This window comes from Callospermophilus lateralis, chromosome 18, assembly GCF_048772815.1.
Source record: "Callospermophilus lateralis isolate mCalLat2 chromosome 18, mCalLat2.hap1, whole genome shotgun sequence".
Classification (NCBI taxonomy): Eukaryota; Metazoa; Chordata; class Mammalia; order Rodentia; family Sciuridae; genus Callospermophilus; species Callospermophilus lateralis.
In genome coordinates this window covers 40,647,534-40,666,925 of record NC_135322.1, presented here as the reverse complement: position 1 = coordinate 40,666,925, position 19,392 = coordinate 40,647,534, and the positions used below count along the sequence as shown (strand labels likewise).

Genomic DNA, 19,392 nt, shown 5'->3' with positions numbered 1-19,392 from the left:
GAGGCCCACGGCATGTGCCCCCTTCCCTTTCTGTCATTCCTCCTCAACTAGCCTGATAGCAATAGGTCTTTGATCAGACATAGAGCTTTCAAATTCATGAAATATGCTCATTTCCATAATCCTCAGCAGGGATCACTGACCACGTTGAGCACATGGGAAGACTCAGGAAGGGTGAAAGATGTGCCCAAGATCACAGTCAAGTACACGGGGCAGAGCCAGGATCACAACTAAGATTTCTTGCCCCCAAGACCGGTACATTTCCAAGGTCTCAGTGCCCCAGATGGCACCAGACAGGAGCCAGCCCCCGGATCACGCGGTCTTGAAACAAGGATGTGGCCACAGCCTGGGGCATAACTTCTCTCCTGGGCTACGGTAGCCAAGTCCATGCTGTCCATGAAGAAATCACCCAGCACACCATGCCTGGTGGAGGTAAGGGTGCCTGGATGGCCAGATTTCTGGGGATGCTCCTCATCTTCCCATTTCTCCTCCAGCCAGTCTAACACAGCTTTCATTTCCACCACTGGTGTCCCGTCCCTAGGGATAAGACATCCAGCTGTCTCTGGGTTATTTCATTATCGTGAATTTTATAGGAAATAACCTTGGAGACTGAGGACTGCAGTACAAAGATCCTTGGCCAGAGTCAGGGGACAAGGGGGCCTGGCCCAGCTCTGTCACTAATTCTCCATGGTAGGCATAGGGCTGTTTACAGCTTCTCTCGACCTCTTTCTGGGCCCTTGATAGGATGATACTACCTCACTGCCTTGAACTTGGGCATGGCCACAAAACTTGCTTTGGCCAATGACATGTGCAAAAAAAACCAAAAAACAAAAAATCGACCTATGTCCCATCTGTGCAGACATTGGAAGAGTAAGTGTGGATTTCCCATGTTCTCTCTTTTCCTCTGCTACAGGGATCAGCAGTATTTCAGATCATGCAGACATGATCTCCTTTAGCCTGGGTCTGGGAAGGAGGATGATGTGGAATGGAGATCCCAATCCATTAACAGTGGAAAGAAGGAGAAGGAGAAGAAGAAGAGATAGTAACTTTTGTTGATGTGGGATTTTTGAGGATGTTTGTTATTACAGCACAACCTAGCTCATACACTCATAATGTGACCTTATGTAAGTTTCTTTTCTCTGTGTGCCTTAGTCACAGCATCTGTAAAGTGGGTAGATTAGGTGCTTGTGGCTCCTCCCGGTTTCCTGTGTCTGATGATTTTCACTGTTATGCTGACTGGTGGCCAGCAGCAGGTTTGCGGTGATGAGTCTGGGTAGGAAGTGGTTTAGCAGCAGGAGTGAAGGAGCAGATGGGAGGGAGAAAGGCAGGAGGGAAAGAGGAGAACAAAACACCTACCTGGTTTCTTGGTTCATGATAGGTGTTCTAGGGGCCCCATGGAGAGGGTCTCATGGGTGTCTAGGCCCTGTCTTGTCCCTGGAGCTGGGTTTGCAGGTGTTTCCATGGTGCACGTTCCTGAGGAGAGAGGGAGACAGGTTGCTCTTTCCATTTTTCCAAATTCCAAAAAGAGCCCTGTGACGAGGACCCCAGCCCGAGCCCTGGCCCTGCCTGTTGCAGGTACCTGAGGACATTCAACCCGTGGAAGTCCCTCAACTTCTCGGGCACAACCACAGCTCTGTCCCTGGTGTTCACACCACAACCCTGACCCTCCCGGGTGTCACTTCCTGTCACACCTAGAATAGAGGATGTTCCTCTTCCTCCTCCAGCTCAGAGTCTGTGGACTCACAGTGCAGCCCAGCAAACTCAGCAGGTTTATCTTGACTCATTCATTCACAGGAATAGAGAACAACCCCCATTTCATGTGTTAACATTTTTCCTCACACAAAACCCCCCAGGCAGCTGTGTGCAGTGTGCAGACCTGTAATCCCAGCAGCCTGGGAGGCTGAGGCAGGAGGATTGCCAAGTTCAAAGCCAGCCTCACTTGTGCTCCATTGGTGTACAATGAATCGAAATGCATTCTGCTGTCATGTGTAACTAATTAGAACAACAACAACCAGCCTCAGCAACTCCGCGAGGCTAAGCAACTTAGAGAGACCCTGTCTCAAAATAAAAAATAGAAAGGGCTGGGGATAAAGCACCCTTGGGTTCTATCCCTAGTAACAAAAACAAAACAACAACCCCCCCCCCCAAGAAGGTTGGAATTTGCCATCTTCTTTCTTACCATCCACTTGTGAAATGGGAGGAAAATCACTAGAACGTTCCAGGACTTTGGAGAAATCCACATTAATAGGGCATATTCTAACATGACAGGGATAAGTACTGCAATTAGAAATAAGAAGAGAGGTCTCATTGAAGAGGTCCTGGGGGGATTCATGATATTTTTTAATGTAACTTTGTTAAATTCGATAACTCAAAAAGGAACCCAAGGGGCTGGGATTGTGGCTCAGCGGTAGAGCGCTCACCTAGCACGGGCGGGACCCAGGTTCGATCCTCAGCACCACATAAAAATAAAGGCATTGGATTGTGTCCATCTACACCTAAAAAATAAATAAATAAATAAATATATATATTTTTTTTTTAAAAAAAAGGAACCCAAGAGCATGAGCAAGTGGAGATCTGACCTTGCTATGGACTTGGGTCCACTCCATGGTGAGGCCCCAATCCACTGAGATGACACATGTGGAGACGGGGCCTCTGGGAGGTGAGGGGTCATGGGGGTGGACCCTCAATGGGATCGGTGCCCTCGAAGGAAGAGGCAGGAAAGCTCACCCTGCGTGGGTCTCTGTCTGACTCTCTGTCTCCCTGCCATGCGTGGACACAATGAGAAGGCAGAGCTGGCCAACCAGGAAGAGGGCCCTCGCCACACCAGATGTGCTGCCACCCCAGCCGGGGGCTTCCCGGCCACTGGAGCAGGGGGAAGGACATTTCTGCCCTGTAAGCCACCCAGCCCAGGGTATTCTGCCACAGCAACCTGAACTAAGAAATCTATCTGTGACTGCAGAAAGTAAAAGGAAAAAAGAAATCTGAATTATCACGTGGAGGGAAGGCAATGCCACTTGAATTCCAGCAGGACAGACAACTTGATAACATCCCACTAACTGTCCTCTAGAGAAGAAAGCCAGACAAGACATGTTTCTATGCCTTACACGCTTCATTATAAAATGTTTTAAGTCAGAATTGGACATACAAAGGCAAACTGGGGGGCTGGGGTTGCAGTCAGTGGTAGAGAGCTCACCTGGCACCCCTGAGGCCTTGGGTTTGATCCTCATAAACATAAACATAAACATAAATAAATAAATAAATAAATAAAATGAAGCTATCGTGTCCATCTACAACTAAAAAAAATATTTTTAAAAAAAGGCAAACTGGGTGTGTAGCCCAATAGTAGTTTAGCATACACAAGGACCTGGGTTCAATCCCCAGCGTGTAAACACACACACACACACACACACACACACACACACACACACACCCTGAAGGCAATTATGTCAAAAGACGACTCACTGGGAAGGACTGTCAATACTGGGGGTGTTTCCAGACATCATGAAGCCTATTATAAAGTCCCCATTATTAAAAATTTAAGGTATTGGGTTAAAAATTGACAAAGGAATGGAATAGAGCCCGAGTGAGCCTCACATTCACCTCAAATACGAACCAATGACCTTGAGAGAAAAAGTGGGGAAAATACATGACATTTAAAAGTTCACGGTAAGATGAGTGCTTTAAGTTTAAAAAGTCATTTCTAATTCAAAAGTGAAAATATTTTTTTTTCCAAAATGAGAAACGTGACCACATAGCTATGTGTGCGAAGACCAATATGGTCTCTGCAATAGACCACAACATGCACCCCCCCGTCCCCAGAGGACAGTTGGAAGAAATATGATGGACAAATGCAGGTGAGGATCTGGGGAACAGGAACCTTACATTTTGCTGGTGGAAATGGAAATGATACAGCCTCCTGGGAAGGCAGTTAGGCAGTTCCTTAAGACACCAAACCTAACGTCACCAGCAACCCAGTACTCCTAGGTCTACACCCAAGAGACGGGAGAATATCACCACCGTGAAAACCTGCTCTTGAATGTTCATATCAGTATGATGAATAATAGTCAAACAGTGAAATCAGTTTGACTACTCACCGGCTCATGAGTGGGCACACGAAACACAGCATGCCCATAGGACAGCATGTTGCTCAGCAATGAAAAGGAGCAAAGGTCATGCCAGGTGGAGAGAGCCAGAGAGGAAAGATCTCCTAGGATTCTATTTATGGGAAGTGTCCAGAAAAGGCAAAGGTACAGAGACAGTGGGTGGATTCGTGGTTGCCAGGGTCTGGGGTAGGAGTTGGAATTATTCTAAGTTGAAGAATCTTACAGCACTGAAGGAAAAAGTGTCCCCAAATGGCACCAGGGTGATGGCTGCAGGGCTCAGGAAGTTAACTAGAAATCTTTGACCTGTGCACATCAAAGGGTGGATAAGCTCTGCCTCAATACAGTTGCCAAAAATAATGCAGTATGAATTAATATGCTAAAGTAAAATGTTTGTATCATTTACTAAAAATATTTTCTGTGCAGGAAAATAGCAATGCACAAAAGAAAAGCCACAAACGGTCACAGTCCTTGATGGTGAGCTGACTGAGAAGCAGTTTTAACCCTTCAGAGGGTGCAGCAAGTGTCCTGGGCCCGCAGCAGATCACCCCAGCTTCACTCAAGGCTTAACCTCCAACCAGCAGCACTTACCCCTGGGCCTGGGGGTCAGGGGTTAGTACCCCCCAGCCAATGGCTGACGAGAGCCGACTCCAGCCCGTCTCAGGCAGGGCAACTCCACGGGGCGTGGGCCTCCTGCGCGGATTCCCCGACTTCCCCAGCAGCTGCCCAGAGCATTCACTCGCTGGCCAGCCTGACTTTTTGAGCTACCTCTCCTCTCCTGTCTGGAGGAGGTTTTTCTTGGATCATCTCTCAAATAAACTAGTTGTGCTGGTTTCAGGGTTTGTTTGTGGAAGAAATTCAAAGGGAGATCAAGGAAACTTGGCAAGATGCATAAAATTACAAATGCACATGGCCTCAAGGACATTAACATTCATAGGACTGTAAGATATTCTTGTGTATGTGGCAAAAAATAAATAAAATGACAATAGTGACTTTAATGTATTGAGAGGCAGTAGGACTCGTGGGTTTTCCCTGTAAAGTGCTTAGAACATACTAGACACACAGAAAAGGTCTCTAAGTGACAATGCTTCAAATGCTCACTGTGCAGAGCACCGGATGCTTTCATAGGCCATCTCACTTATTCTTTGCAATAGACCTCCGAGGCAAGGACTTACAATAGGTCCATTTAACAGGGGAGGACAGTGAGGCTAAGTACCTTGTTCAGAGTCACTGGGATTCGAATCTAGGTAGTCAGAATCCCTTTGTATAAAGACAAGGATATTGACCACTCTCTTGTGATCGGCCCAGAAGATTGGGAAAAAAAGCAAAAATTCATCAATAGGAAATAAATTATGATACACCATTACAAAAAAGCCACTTAAAAGAAAAATAGCTAGGTAATGTAATGTTATGGTAAGAACTCCAAAGTATTCTATTAAATAAATTCAAATATATTTAATCTGCATATTTTAAATGTGTGCGTACATTTGTATACCCAGGGAGCAACTCTGAATGGCCACATAGGAAGCTGGTAATGGGGCTATAACTGGGGAGGAGACCTGGAGAATGCAAGGAGGAGGGTGGAGAACCCTTTATCCTCTGTCCTCTTTTAAACCATCTGAATTTTTTAAAATGCACAGTTTTAAAGTTTATGTTTTATTCTAATTTGTTATATATGACAGCAGAATGCATTGCAATTCATATTATGCATACAGAGCACAAGTTTTCACATCTCTGGTTGTATACAAAGTATATTCACATCATTCGTGTCTTCATACATGTACTTAGGGAATCATGTCCATCTCATTCCACCATCTTTCCTACCCCCATGCCCCCTCCCTTCCCCTCCCATTCATTATTTTATATTAGACAAAGGCGCCAAAAACATGCATTGGAGGAAAGATAGTTTTTCAACAAATCGTGCTGGGAAAACTGGAAATCCATATGCAACGAAACGAAATTAAACCCTCATCTCTCGTCAATCACAAAACTCAACTCGAACTGGGTCAAGGACCTAGTTAAACCAGAGATCCTGTGTCTAGTAGAAGAAAAAGTAGTCCCAACTTTTCATCCTGTCGGATTAGGCCCTGACCTCCTTAATAAGACTCCTATAGAGCAAGAATTAAAATATGCACATGTTGATTTCCAGAACCACATAAACACTGACATTAAACCTAGAATAGCCAGGTGCCATGACGCCTGCCTTCATCCCAGTGCCTCAGGAGGCTGAGGCAGGAGGATCACAGTTCACCGCCAGCTTCAGCAACTTAGTGAGAACCTGTCTCAAAATAAAATACAAAAAGGGCTGAGGATGTGGCTCAGCAGTTAAGCACCCCTGGGTCCAATCCCTGGTATCAAAAATAAATAAATAAATAAATAAAAATAAAATAAAACCTAGAATAGCCATTTCCTCAAAACTGTAGGGAAGAGAAAGTGAGCAGGAGAAATGATCAGTGATGGCTGGTGTGAATGAAAGTCCCTACATCACACGAGACACTGAAACCGAAAAAGGAAGACCAGAGACAGGGCTGGAGTCCAGCACTCAGTGTGACTGGATGCTCAATTAAAAAGTAATCCATTCCTCTCCAGGACGCAGATATTCCACTTGCTCTTTTAGTGTGTGTGTGTGTGTGTGTGTGTGTGTGTGTGTGTGTGTGTGTTTTATGGATACTAGTACATTTCCACTGGGAAAGTCGTTGCAAATTTGAACAGACAACGTAACACATATTTGCTAAGTGCCCTGAGCTAAATTGCTTTGGGGATGATCTAATTCTCACAGCTCCATTTGATGCCTCATGTGGATTTCAAAATTCCCAAGTTCAAAACTGAGCTCCTGATCTCCCCTCCCAACCAGCTCCCCAGGCCACCCTCCCACCTTCCCACCCCCTGCACAGGTAGCATCACGCTCCCTTGAGTTCGGGTCAATGATGCCTTCATTTTCTGAGAATATTCCAGAGTCTTGCTTTCCCCCAGGCTACTCACTCTCACCTGGCTTCCTGTCTGCTTTCCGTTCTGCCCGCCCTCAACAACTTTACCCAGAGCAAAACCAAATCCCTGCCCAACATGACCTTTTTGTTGTTGTTGTTGTTTTGAGACTGGGTCTCACTATATTCCCAGGCTGGCCTCTAACTCCTGGGATCAAGCAATCCTCCTGTCTCAACCTCCACCATAACTGGAACTGCAGGTGCACTTTCAAAAGTGAAACTTAATAACTTAATTTTTTTCCTTATTATATTGATTCATTTATTATTTTTTTACTAACTCTTGGTGGTTTATGTTTTTGAAAAAGTTGCTCATTTTCTTGAGATGTTCAAAAATAGGATAGCTCACAGTTGCATATGCTATCTTTCCCATTTTTATCGGTGCGTTATAATTGTACATAATGGTGGGACTTGTTGTTGCATATTCCTACATCCTCATAGTGTAACAAAGTACCTTGGCTAATATCCTTTCCGAGTATTGTTCCCTTTCCTCCCTTCCCTGGGTGAATTTTCCCTACTCTAATGATCTTCCTTTGATTTTCATGAGATACCCCCACCCCACCTTTCTTTTCCTTTTTCCTCTCTAGCTTCCATATATGAGAGGAAAAATATGACCCTTGACCTTCCGAGTTTGTCTCATTTCACTTAACATAATGTTCTCAAGTTCCATCCATTTTCCTGCAAATGCCATAATTTCATTTTTCTTTACGGCTGAATAGAAATCCATTGTATGTATGTATGTGTGTGTGTATAAACACACACACACACATACATATATCACATTTTCTTTATGCATTCATTCGTTGATGGACACCTAGGCTGGTTCCATAATTGGGCTACAGTGAATTGTGCTTCTATAAACATGGTATGCATGTATCACTATAGTATGATAACTTTTTAATTCTTTAGGATAAAAACCAAGGGGTGATTTAACTGAGTCATATGATGATTCCATGCCTAGTCTTTTTTTGAGGGGGGGGGAGGAGTGGGTACTGGGGATTGAACTCAGGGGCACTCAACCAATGAGCCACATCCCCAGCCCTATCTTGTATTTTATTTAGAGGCAGGGTCTCACTGAGTTGCTTAGCCCCTCACTTTTGCTGAGGCTGGCTTTGAACTTGCAATCCTCCTACCTCAGCCTCTTGAGCCACTGGGATTACAGGTGGGGGCCACTGCGCCCGATCCATGCCTAGTCTTTTGAGGAGCCTCCATACTGATTTCCATAGTGGCTGTACTAATTTAGAAGCCCACCAACAGTGTAATAGTGTTCCTTTTTCTCCATATCCTCTCCAACATTTGTTATTGTTTGTGTTCCTGATGACTGCCATTCTGACTAGAGGTGAACTCTCAGTGGCATTGTGATTCTATTAGTTTATCCCTGATGATGCTGAACATTTTTTTCATGTATTTGTTGGCCATTGGTATTTCTTTTTTTGAAAAATGTCTGTTTAGTTCATTTGTCCATTTATTAGTCGGGTTATTTGCTTTTTTGAGTTTTTTAATATATTCTAGGTATTAATCATCAGTCAGAAGAGTCGCTAGCAAAGTTTTTCTCCCATTCTGTAGGTTCTCTCTCCACATTCTAAATTGTTTCCTTTGCTGAACAGAAGCTTTTTAACTTGATGCCATCCCATTTATTAATTCTTGGCATTATTTCCTGAGCTTTAGAGGCTCCTATTGAGAAAGTTGTTGCCTGTGCCTATATGCTGTAGTGTTGACTGTACATCTTCTTCTATGTTGCAGAGTTTCTGGTCTCATTTCTAGGTATTTGATTCACTTGTGCAGGGTGAGAGATAAAGGATTAGTCTCATTCTTCTACATGTGAACAACAAGTGTTTCCAGGACCATTTGTTTAAAAGGCTGCCTTTCTCCAATGTATGTTTTGGGCACCTTTGTCAAGGATCAGATGACTATATTTCTATTTATCCCTGTGCCTTCTATTCTGTACTATTTGTCTATGTATCTGTTTTTACACCAGTACCATGCAGTTTTTGTTACTATAGCTCTGTAGTATGATTTGAAGTCAGGTATTGTGATGCCTCTGACATTGCTTTTTTTGGCTTAGAATTGCTTTGGCTATTCTGGATCTTTTATTCTTCCAAATGAATTTTAGGCTCCCTTTTCCCCCTAATTCTGTGAAGAATGCCATTAGTGCTTTGATAGAGATTATGTTGAATCTATATATTGCTTTTGATAGTATGGCCGTTTTAAAAACATTCGTTCTGCCTATCCATGAACATGGGAGGTCTTTCCATCTTCTTGTGTCTTGAATTCTTTCTCCAATGTTCTATAGTTTTCATTGTAGAGGTCTTTCACCTCCTTTGTTAGATTTCTTCCTAGGCTTTTGTTTGTTTTTGTTTTGTTTTTTTTTTAGGCTATTGTGAATGGAATTGTTTTCCTGATTTCTTTCCCAGGAAATTCATTATTGGTATGAAGGAAAGCTATTGATTTTTTATATGTTGATTTTGTAGCTTTCTACTTTGATAAATTTGCTTATTAGCTCTAAGCAGTCTTTCAGTGAAACTTTTTGGATCTTTTAAGTGTAGGATCATATCATCTGCAAGCAGTGATAATTCGGTTTCTTCCTTTTCTATTTTTATCCTTTTTATTTCCTTCTCTTGTCAATTGCTCTGCCTAGAATTTCTAGTACTCTATTAAACAGGAGTGGTGAAAGTGAACATCCTTGTCTTGTTCCAGAATTTAAAGGGAATGTTTTCAGTGTTTCCCCATTCACTATGATGTTGGCTTTGGGTTTGTCATATACAGCCTTTATGATATTGAGATAGGTTTCATCTATCCCTACTTTCTTAAATATTTTTGCTGTAAAAATATACTCAATTTGGTCAGCCTTTCTCTGCACCTATTGGGATGAGAATTAGGTGGTTTTGTCCTTAATTCTATTTATGTGATGAATGACATTTATTGATTTGTGTATGTTAAACCATCCTTACATCCCCAGGACAAAATCAACTTGGTCATGATGTAAAACCTTCTTAATATGTTGTTGAATATGATTTACTTGCTTTTCATTAAAGATTTTTGCATCTAAGTGCATCAGAGATATTGGTCTGTCGTTTGCTTTCCTTCATGACTTCTTGTCTGGTTTTGGTCTGAGTTTGACACTGGCTTCACAGAATGAATTTGGGAGTGTTCTGTCTCTTTCTACTTCATGGAGTGATTTGAGGAGCGTAGACATTACCTCTTCTTTAAAGGTCTGAGAGAATTCAGCTGAGAATTCACCTGGTTCTAGGCTTTTCTTTGTTGAAAGGCTTTTTGTTACTGCTTCTATTGTATTGCTAGTTTTTGATCTGTTTAGGTTTTCCGAGTCCTCTTGATTTAATTTTGGCAGGTTGTAATATCTAGAAATATATCCATTTCTTCTTGGTTTTACTGGAGTAGAAGTCTTCAAAATAGTCCCTCACGATCTTCTGAATTTATTTGATGTCTGTGGTGATTTATACTTTTTCACCTCTAATTTTATAAATTTCGGTCTTCTCTCTTTTTTTCTTTTGGTTAGTTTGAGTCTCAGTAAGTTTCTTAGTGTCTCAGATTTGCTAAGGTTGGCCTTGAACTTGTGATCCTCCTGCCTCAACCTCCTGAGTTGCTGGGATTACAGATGAGTGCTTTCGTGTTCAGCTAGTGTCTCTTTTATGTAATTATGTGCACCAAAATTTGGGGCATAAATATTTACTATCATAAGATCTTCTTGTTGAATTGTTCCCTTCACCAGTGTCAGTGACCGTCTTTGTCACTTCTGACTAATTTTGGCTTGAAGTCTACTCTGTCCACTATGAGAGTAGCTAATCCTTCTTGTTTCTAGGCTCCATTTGTGTGTTAAATCAATTTTGATCCTTTCACTTTCAGCCTGTGGTTATCTTTGCCTGCAAGTCTCTTGCAAACAAGATATAATTAGGTCTTGTTTTTAAATTCATCCTGTCAATGTTTATCTTTTAACTGGAGAGTTGAGACCATTTACATTCAATGTTACTATGTCAGAAGCTTATTGATTCCTGCTATTTTGATTTATTTCTAATGTTTAACTTGGTCCTGTTTCTAATTTGCTTAGCTACTCTTCAAATGAGATTTGTTCTTTGGGGTTTGTTTTTCCTTCTTCTGTGTGGGGTATTTTTTTAAATAAGTTCTGTGATGCCAGCTTAGTAGTCATGCATTCTTTTAGTTTCTGCTTAACATGAAAGGCTCTTAATTCCTTGATTCTGAAGGAAAGCTTTGCTGGATATAGCAATCTTGGTTGAAGGTTATTTTCTTTCAGGACTTGGGAACACATCATTCCAAGCCCTCCTGACTTTTAGACTTTTCTGCTGAAAAATCAAAGCAATTCTGATGGGTTTGCCCCTAAATGAGGCATTGATGATTTTTCTCTGAAGGCTTTAAAAATTCTATCCTTGTTCTATATGTTAGGCATTGGACTTATAATGTGTCATTCTTTGATCTTGTCTGTGTGGGGTTCTGAATGCCTCCTATCTGGAAGTCCATCTCAGTCTCAAGGTTTGGAAATTGTTATGTTATTATTTTCCTGAAGAGGTTATCCATTTAATGAGGCGGCATCTCACAACCCTCTTCAATTCCAATGATTCTTAAATTTGGTCTCTTAATGTTGCCCCAGAATTCTTGTATATTTGGATCGTGGTTACTTATTTTCTTTTCTTTAATGGTGTCTAAATGTTCAAGGCTGATCACTTTGTCTTCCAGCCTTTTTTCTCCAGGAAGAATCCAGAGATTCTTTCACTTTCAGCCTGTGGTTGTCTTTGCCTGTAAGTCTCTTGCAAACACGATGTAGTTGAATCTTGTTTTTTTTAATTCATTCTGAAGCCAGAGGTTCTTTCTTGAGCATGGTTCACTCTATTAGAGAGACTTTCAAGTAAACATTTTATTTGATTTATTGTGTCTTTCATTTTCAAGATTTTTGTTTGGTTCTTTTTCAATATCTCTCTATCCTTATTGGATTTCTCATTCATATCCTGTACTGACTTCCTTAATTCATTCAGTTGTTTTTTTTTTGTGTGTGTATGTGTGTTCTCTTGGAATTCATTGATCATTTTTACAAGCAGTCTTTTAAATTCTTTATCTGATATTTCACCCACTTCAGTATCTTTGGAGTCAGTTGCTGGTAAAATATGAACTTTAGGAGATGTCATGTTACCTTTTCCCCCATATTTCTTGTATTTCTCTGTTGAGTTTCATGCGTCTGTTGAGGTGGATTTCTCTCCCTCCTTCTCTTGCAATGTGTCCTAGAGTGATCTAGATTGAGCTCACTCATAGGTGTGGTGTCCACAGACACTGTTTCAATTCTCTTTTTTCTATACCAGTGGATATCCATGAATGGGACCCCTCACCATTCCTACTTGGGGTCTGGTCTTTAGTTTGGGTTTTTGACACTTCTATTCTCTATATTAAAGAATAGCTGAAGAGTTTTCGTTAATATTTTATTAGTTGTTGGTGGACCTTTATTATTTTTATGAGGTGCTGAGAATCAAACCCAGTGCCTCATACATGCTAGGCAAGTGCTCTACCACTGAGCCACAACCCCAGCCCAAGCTGAAGTTTGAGTGTCATTAATTTGTGTGTGGAGGAAGCTGCACTGTCTTTTGGCTGAGTTTAGTTCAGTAGCAGAGTCTTTACCCTATGAACATGTAGTTTCCCTGTGGGTTCCCAGCACCTCACAGGATAGGGGAAACAAACAATAGCAACAACCAATACAAACAATATACAGCATTAAAGTAAGTATCCAGTGCCTGTTATGACCTGCAGAAACAGGAATGGTGGGGTCAGCAATTGTCAACAGCAAAAACAATAAATAACCATAAATTAAATCTGACATTAAACAACAGGTGTCAAATATGTCATCCACATGCACTAATAATTGCACCATGATGAATGGTTGTGCAGGAGTTAGATAATGCAAATAGTTCTAAAAGATGGTAAAAATACAGTTCATTTAGAGAAAAGAAATTGTGATAGGAAGGTAGAAGAGAGACTAGGATGTTCAAAATATGAACAGAGAGAATACGGAAGAGATGGTTATAAAGAAGGAGGTGAAAAAATGAAAAAGTAAAGGAAGACAGAGAGAAAACTGAGAGAATTTGACTGTTAGCAAGAGAAGAAAGGAAAGCAGGGGTGGGGTGGGGGAGGAGATCAAATAAGCAAAAACCAAATCAAACCAAAATAAATGAACCCAAAACCCCAACCCTCCAAAGAAAAAAACAAGGAAAAACAATTGTTTTTAAAAATGCTAAAAATGAGAAAAAAGAAACAAAAATGTATACTTTTATATGTTCACAAACCAATGAGCACAGTAAGCACACACACACACACACACACACACACACACACACACACACTGAAAAATGATCCAGAAAATGAAAGAATTGTCTCCAGTGAGGTGATCAAAGTAGTCAATGAGGATGGATGGTGACTGCCTGTGCCCAACTGTCCTTTCCATTTCTTCTTCAGCTATGGGGGTGTGTGTAGGGAGGGCTGGGGTTGTTAACCCCTTCCTCTTTGGGTGTTGGAGTGGCCTGAAACTGAAGCTGGTTGAAATGGCGCTCAGCTTCCCTTCTCACCAGCATAAGGTAGGAATGGGAAGTTCTGTTGATCAGAATGTTGTCGGCATAAACAAGATCAATGTACTCCCAGGGCCCAGGGGGGCTGCTACAGAGTTCCCTGAGTGCCATTGTGGGGGTGGGGGGGCTTAGGTCTTAGGGGCTTTGTTGGGTGGCAGCTCCTTTGGAGAGATTAGATCAACATTCCCGGGGGGCCTGACAGATACCTATCTCTTCTGGGAGTCTGACACTCAGGCGCTTCCCAGAAATTCTGCTCCCAGGAGAGCGGAGTCAGTCTTCCACGCACTCTGCTGTTCATGAACATGGCCTTCCTAGGCTTGGCCTCTGGGTCGGCCTGTCCACTCTCCTGGCTCTCTTCCGCGGGTCATTTGAGCCACTGGACCCAAAGGGAGAGCGAGTTGGACTCCCCTGTGACCTGAACCTCCCTGGGTGCAGCCTTCTCGGTGCCTGTTTCACTCAGGTTCTGCTAGGTACAGGGTAGGTGCTTGCTGGGACAGTGTCACAGTGTTTGCTGGGATCTCCCAGCTCCCACAGTGGCTGCAGCATGGCTGCCTCAGGGTGTCTCCCGCCTCAGCTCCCATTTTGCCAGTTGAGAAATACAGAGCACTTTCCAAATCCCGGTTCTCTGGACAGCCCCTTGTTCCTCAGTGGTGACGATGAAACACCCGAGAAGTGCTGAGGCAAGTGTAGAAAGCAAGTGTGATTGAAGAAGAGGACAGAAACAGACTGCTCCAAAGAGAAGGGGCCCCAGAGCTGGGTGTCCATGGAGGGGACCCCAGAACCCCTCTTCTTAATTATTGCCTGTCTGTCTTCTCTGCATGCTGTGACCAGGGGCAGGGATGCAGAGGTTAATTGTCAGTGCCCAGGGGCATGACCACAGAGGTTAACAACCCACTTCCTCTCTGACCACCAGTGATAACCAGTCCTCATCCTCTCTCGGCCCGCATCACTCATTACCTACACTGAGGACCTGACCTTCTCCCCTGCCTCAGCTTGCTGCAGATTGTGACATGTCCTGTCCACTCAAGTCAGGCCGGGCTGCAGGCAGATTGCTCTTTGGCAAAGAAGGCATGTGGGGGTCAGCCCAGTGGGCTCATTTTATAGAATCATTCCCTCAACCTCATGTTCCACCATTCTCACCTCCCTGTCCCCTTACACAGCCAGTGGATCAGCTCGGCTCCGGCTGCTTTCTATGGACAGGGTTTTCCACATCAGATCTGTCTGGTTTCTCCCTGTGTCCTGCTCCCTCCCCTCTGTGTGGACCAGCCTGTTGCCATTGTCAACCCAGCTTGGCACTGACGTATTCTTTCTTGTTCTTTGTTCAAGGCACCCACATTTCCGAGTCTCTGAGACACTCTGATGTCCAATACTGAACTGTAGTGAAGCCCCTCTCTCACCCACTTCTCTGAGAAGGGGTATTCTGGCTGCCTGGATCCTGAGTCTCAGCAACTGGAAGGTAGCCCTCCTCTGATCCGCCATCTTGAATCTCCCCTAGAGAATTTTCTTATAATTTTCAACCTCCTCTTGTCCTCACATTTTTTAAAAATATATTTTTTTTTAGTTGTAGGTGGACACTATATCTTTATTTATTTATTTTTATGTGGTGCTGAGGATCAAACCGAGGGCCTCAGACATGTGAGGCAGGCACTCTACCCCTGAGCTACAGCCCCAGTCCCATGTTCTCATATTTAATGCAATTTATTTTCCTTTGCCTTTTTCTTAGATTTGTCAACAGTTGCTTTCTCTTATATTTAAAGAACAAATTTTCAAAATTTATGATGCTTTTAATTGTACACGTTCATGGTATAGTGTGATGATTCAATATGTGTATATAATGTGTGATGCCTAAATCAGAATGGTTAACATTTCCATCTCCTTAAACCTTTGTTTCTATTGACTAATTCTGCTAGAATTTTCCTTTTCCTGTTTTTGTAACTTTGCCTGTTATTTATTTAGTTGTTTAAATTTATGAACTTTATTGCTTAGGTCATTTCTAGTCTTCTTCCTCTTTTAAAAAGTAATAAAATACTTTGGCCTAATTTCCATAAATTTATATCAAGCATTTATATTATTAGGTAGATCATGTATATTATTAAGTAGATCACAATTATAAGTTGAAACTGAGTCTTTTAATAAAGTTTTTATTTATTTTTTATTTTTTTATTAGTTACACATGACAGTAATTAGTCATACATGACAGTAAAAAACTGAGTCATTTAATGGAGGGTTGTTTTTAATTTAATGGAAGTTGTTTATTTCTAAGATTTTTCTTTTTTTCCTTGCCATACGATAACATTTTTTTAATCTTGTGAATATTTTAAAAGTGTTTTTTAAAATAAAGATGGGACTTTTATCTCACATTTATATCAAAATAAAGCCTACATGGGGTCAGAATTTACAAAGTAAAAAGTTAAACTCTGAAAGTAATCAAAAACCATGTTCAATTTATAACTATTCACAAAGCTATACATTTATATTTTTTCTATGTGTTATATATATTTTACAACTAAAAATTAAAGGTACTTAAGTTCTCAAACAAAACATAGGAAAAAGTACTTAAAAATAATTTCAACCGGGCGCAGTGGCGCTGACTCAGGAGGCAGAGGCAGGAGGGTTGTGAGTTCAAAGTCAGCCTCAGCAAAAGTGAGGGGCTAAGCAACTCAGTGAGACCCTGTCTCTAAATAAAATACAAAATATGATATGGGGATGTGGCTCAGTGGTTGAGGGCCCCTGAGTTGAATTCCCAGTACCCTCCCTCTCCCCAAATTTCAGGGCTAAAGGTGTAGCACAGTGATCAGGCACTTGCATAATGTGAAAGGCCTTGGGTTTGATCTTAGTACAGCAAAATAAATAGATAAATACATACATAAAATGAAATAATAAAAAACAATTCAAGAAGTTTTTTTGCCAAGCACTGGGCAAAACTCAGAAATCATAAAAGAAAAATTGGATGAAATCAATCAGACACAAATTAAAATTTTCATAGTACCAAAAAAACCCACAAATAAAATTAAATGACAAGTGACAAACTGAAAAATATCTGCTAGTTATGTCACAAAGACACAATTTTTTAATATATTAAGAGTTATTACAAATCAATAATAAAAAGACCAATGACCTGATAGTAAAGAGGATATAAAGTTTACGGAAAGAAAATCCCAATGGCTCTTAAATGTATAAAAAGATGTTCCATCTTATATACCATGAAGGAAATACATATTAGATCTAAAAAGATATGCCATTTCCTAGCTCTTAGATTTGCAAGTTTGTAAATTAGTAGATACCTTGATGCATTGCTAATGGGCCTGTTAATCAGCATCTCATCTCCCAAAATTACGAATGCCATATAACCACAACTAACAATTCCACATCCAGGCATTTAACCTTCAGATATATCCAGAATGCACAAAATGACTTATGCCCAGAGGTATATGGCCTTGCTCGTAATAGCAAAAAATTGGGAGAAAAAGTTAAATATCCACCAAAGAGGACATGTTATACTTAAATTATTGCCACAGCCCGGCTGGCTGGGCAAAATAACCGGGGGGGTGACGAGCAACTTGTGTAGATTGATACAGCAGGAGTGGAAGCCGTTTATTGTAGGACAGGAGCGGTATTTATACATTCCACACAGCTTATCTAATTAACATAAACTCGATATAGCAGTCAACCAATAAGGAATCTCCACACTTAATGGCTCGCTGGCGTTACTTCACAAACCACTCCCTCTGGCATTTTGCCAGGTGCCATCCAGACTTGTTTACAGACTCTAACAAATTATTACATACCACACCAAGGAATCCTATGTAAGCATTGAGGCAGAGCATATAGGATGATATAAACAGTGTCCAAGACAAACTGAACATAGAAAAAAGAACAAAGATCAGAACCAGGTGTAGGATATGCTGCATTTGTGTGAAGAAGAAATAAATGTGCGTGTTTATGACTTTATACTTATGCATGAAAAATCTAAAATCGGAATTGTTCCCTTGGAGGAGAATCCTTAGAATGTGATCCTGTATGCCCGTGCTGTCGAATCAAAATGAGCACTTTCTCTCAGGCTCAGCTCTGGTCTGGTCTTATTTGTGCCTAAACCTCCTATCAGCACCCCACCGTCTCCTTCAGAAGAAAGTCATGCCATGTTTCTGTGACCTCCACAAACTGGGACACATCGGGCACCAGGAAAGGGTCAGGGTGAAGGAACAAAGGTCCCCTCATCCTTGTTCCCTGGCTCTCCTGGCCCCCTTGGGTACCTGCTGGCCTGCCCGAGAGATGCTGCTCACGCCCATGCCCTTCTCTTTCCCCAGCCCAGCCTTGAACTTTTGCTGCCTCCTCAGGAGGGTCCTCCTGCAACCCACCTCCGCAGGCCAAGTTCAGTTCCCATCCCCGGGTCTCATTCCTCAGCCTCCCCCTTTCTCCTCTGTGGGAGGTCTTGCCTCTCTGCATGGCCTTGCCTCTGGGTCTGGTCCCCGCTAACAGCAAATGCCTTGGCACCAGGGCCCTGGGCTCACATATCTGCTAGTCACCAGCTGCATGACTTTGAAGGGCTCCTTGGCCTCTTGGTTCCTCAGTGTCCTCCTCTGTAAAACGGGGATATTCTGGGCCACAGAAGCAGAGTCCACGTTGGGGGTTCTTACACAAGTCCCTCCCTGAGGGGGTCAGGGAAGCGGGCTGAGCGCTGGAGAAGCTCATCAAGCCTGGTCTAGGAGAAGCCTTGCTCCCACCTGACCTTGGGGAGATCTGGACTGTGGATGAGCTCATAGGTGGGTCCCCAAGAGGCCAGGGTTCTGGGCTGTCACACCACACCATCAGGTTAGCTTGGGGACATGCCCTGTGGGTGGGGAGGAGCCTCAACGACCCAGACACCTGAGGCCATCAGCCAAGGGCGACCCTTTGGTCACTAGTGTTAGCAGCTGGAGGAGGGGGTGGGTCTGTGGTGTTGGGGACGGGGACCTGGCAAGGTGGCTGTGAGACAGGGCATGCGAAGCCTTTGCGTGGCGTCTGGCACAGGAGAAGCCTCCACGCCGTGGCTATTCTTAGCATCATTGTTGGCGTTTCCTCTGCCTCCCCAGCCGGGCAGCGGAGGAGGAAGGAAGGAAGGGAAGAAAGAGGACATGACTCAGGCTCGGGACAGGAGCCTGCGGCTCCTCTGGCTCTTTTTTTCCTCTGGCCTCCCCAGACTTGGGCTTTGGGCTGGCCACGCTGTGCGGCAGGGGACAGATAGGACCTCTGTCTCCTCACCTGTATGGGGGACCTCGCCTGCCTCCCTGCTCCCTGGCTGTCCGCGAGGAACAGGTCAAGAAGCCGTGTCCCTGCGGAGCTGGCAGAAGAGGAGAAGGTCGAGCCGTGGGAAGGAAGGGACAGAAATAAAAAGGCTGCAGGCACCAGCCGTGGAAGAGAAAGGGTGTCGCCGTAGACAAGGAGCAGAGACCGGGCCAGAGCTGGCGCAGGGCTCCTGTGGGCAGCACCAACCCCCCTTCAGGGAGGACCCTGCGAGAGGTGCCAGCCTCGGTTTCCTCCCTTACCCAGGAAGCTAGAAGAGCAGGCGAGGCGTCTCTGATACAGTCACCCATTTCCGCGGGGCCACATGATGTGGGGGGCTGGTGGCTGTTTTTTTTTTAAAACCTCTATCCCTACTGTCCCTCACAGTGACAGGCCCTGCAGGGCTTAAGATGCATGGTCGGTGGCAGTGCTTTACAGGGGAGGCTCCTGTTGGACAGGGGACCCGCTCAG

At 43.2% G+C, this 19,392-nt stretch overlaps 1 protein-coding gene across 1 annotated transcript in view; it reads right to left on the bottom strand.

Moving 5' to 3' along the window:
- Nlrc5 (NLR family CARD domain containing 5) overlaps positions 1 to 19,392 on the bottom strand; it is an 81,027-nt gene that overhangs the window by 51,462 nt on the left and 10,173 nt on the right. Inside the window, exons 2-4 of the mRNA XM_077105859.1 lie at positions 2,418 to 2,492; positions 2,177 to 2,274; positions 1,354 to 1,470 (exon numbers count right to left, since the gene is read on the bottom strand). Coding sequence (XP_076961974.1) covers positions 1,354 to 1,370 — 17 coding nt within the window. The 5' untranslated portion in view covers positions 1,371 to 1,470; positions 2,177 to 2,274; positions 2,418 to 2,492. The remainder of the gene's footprint in view (positions 1 to 1,353; positions 1,471 to 2,176; positions 2,275 to 2,417; positions 2,493 to 19,392) is intronic.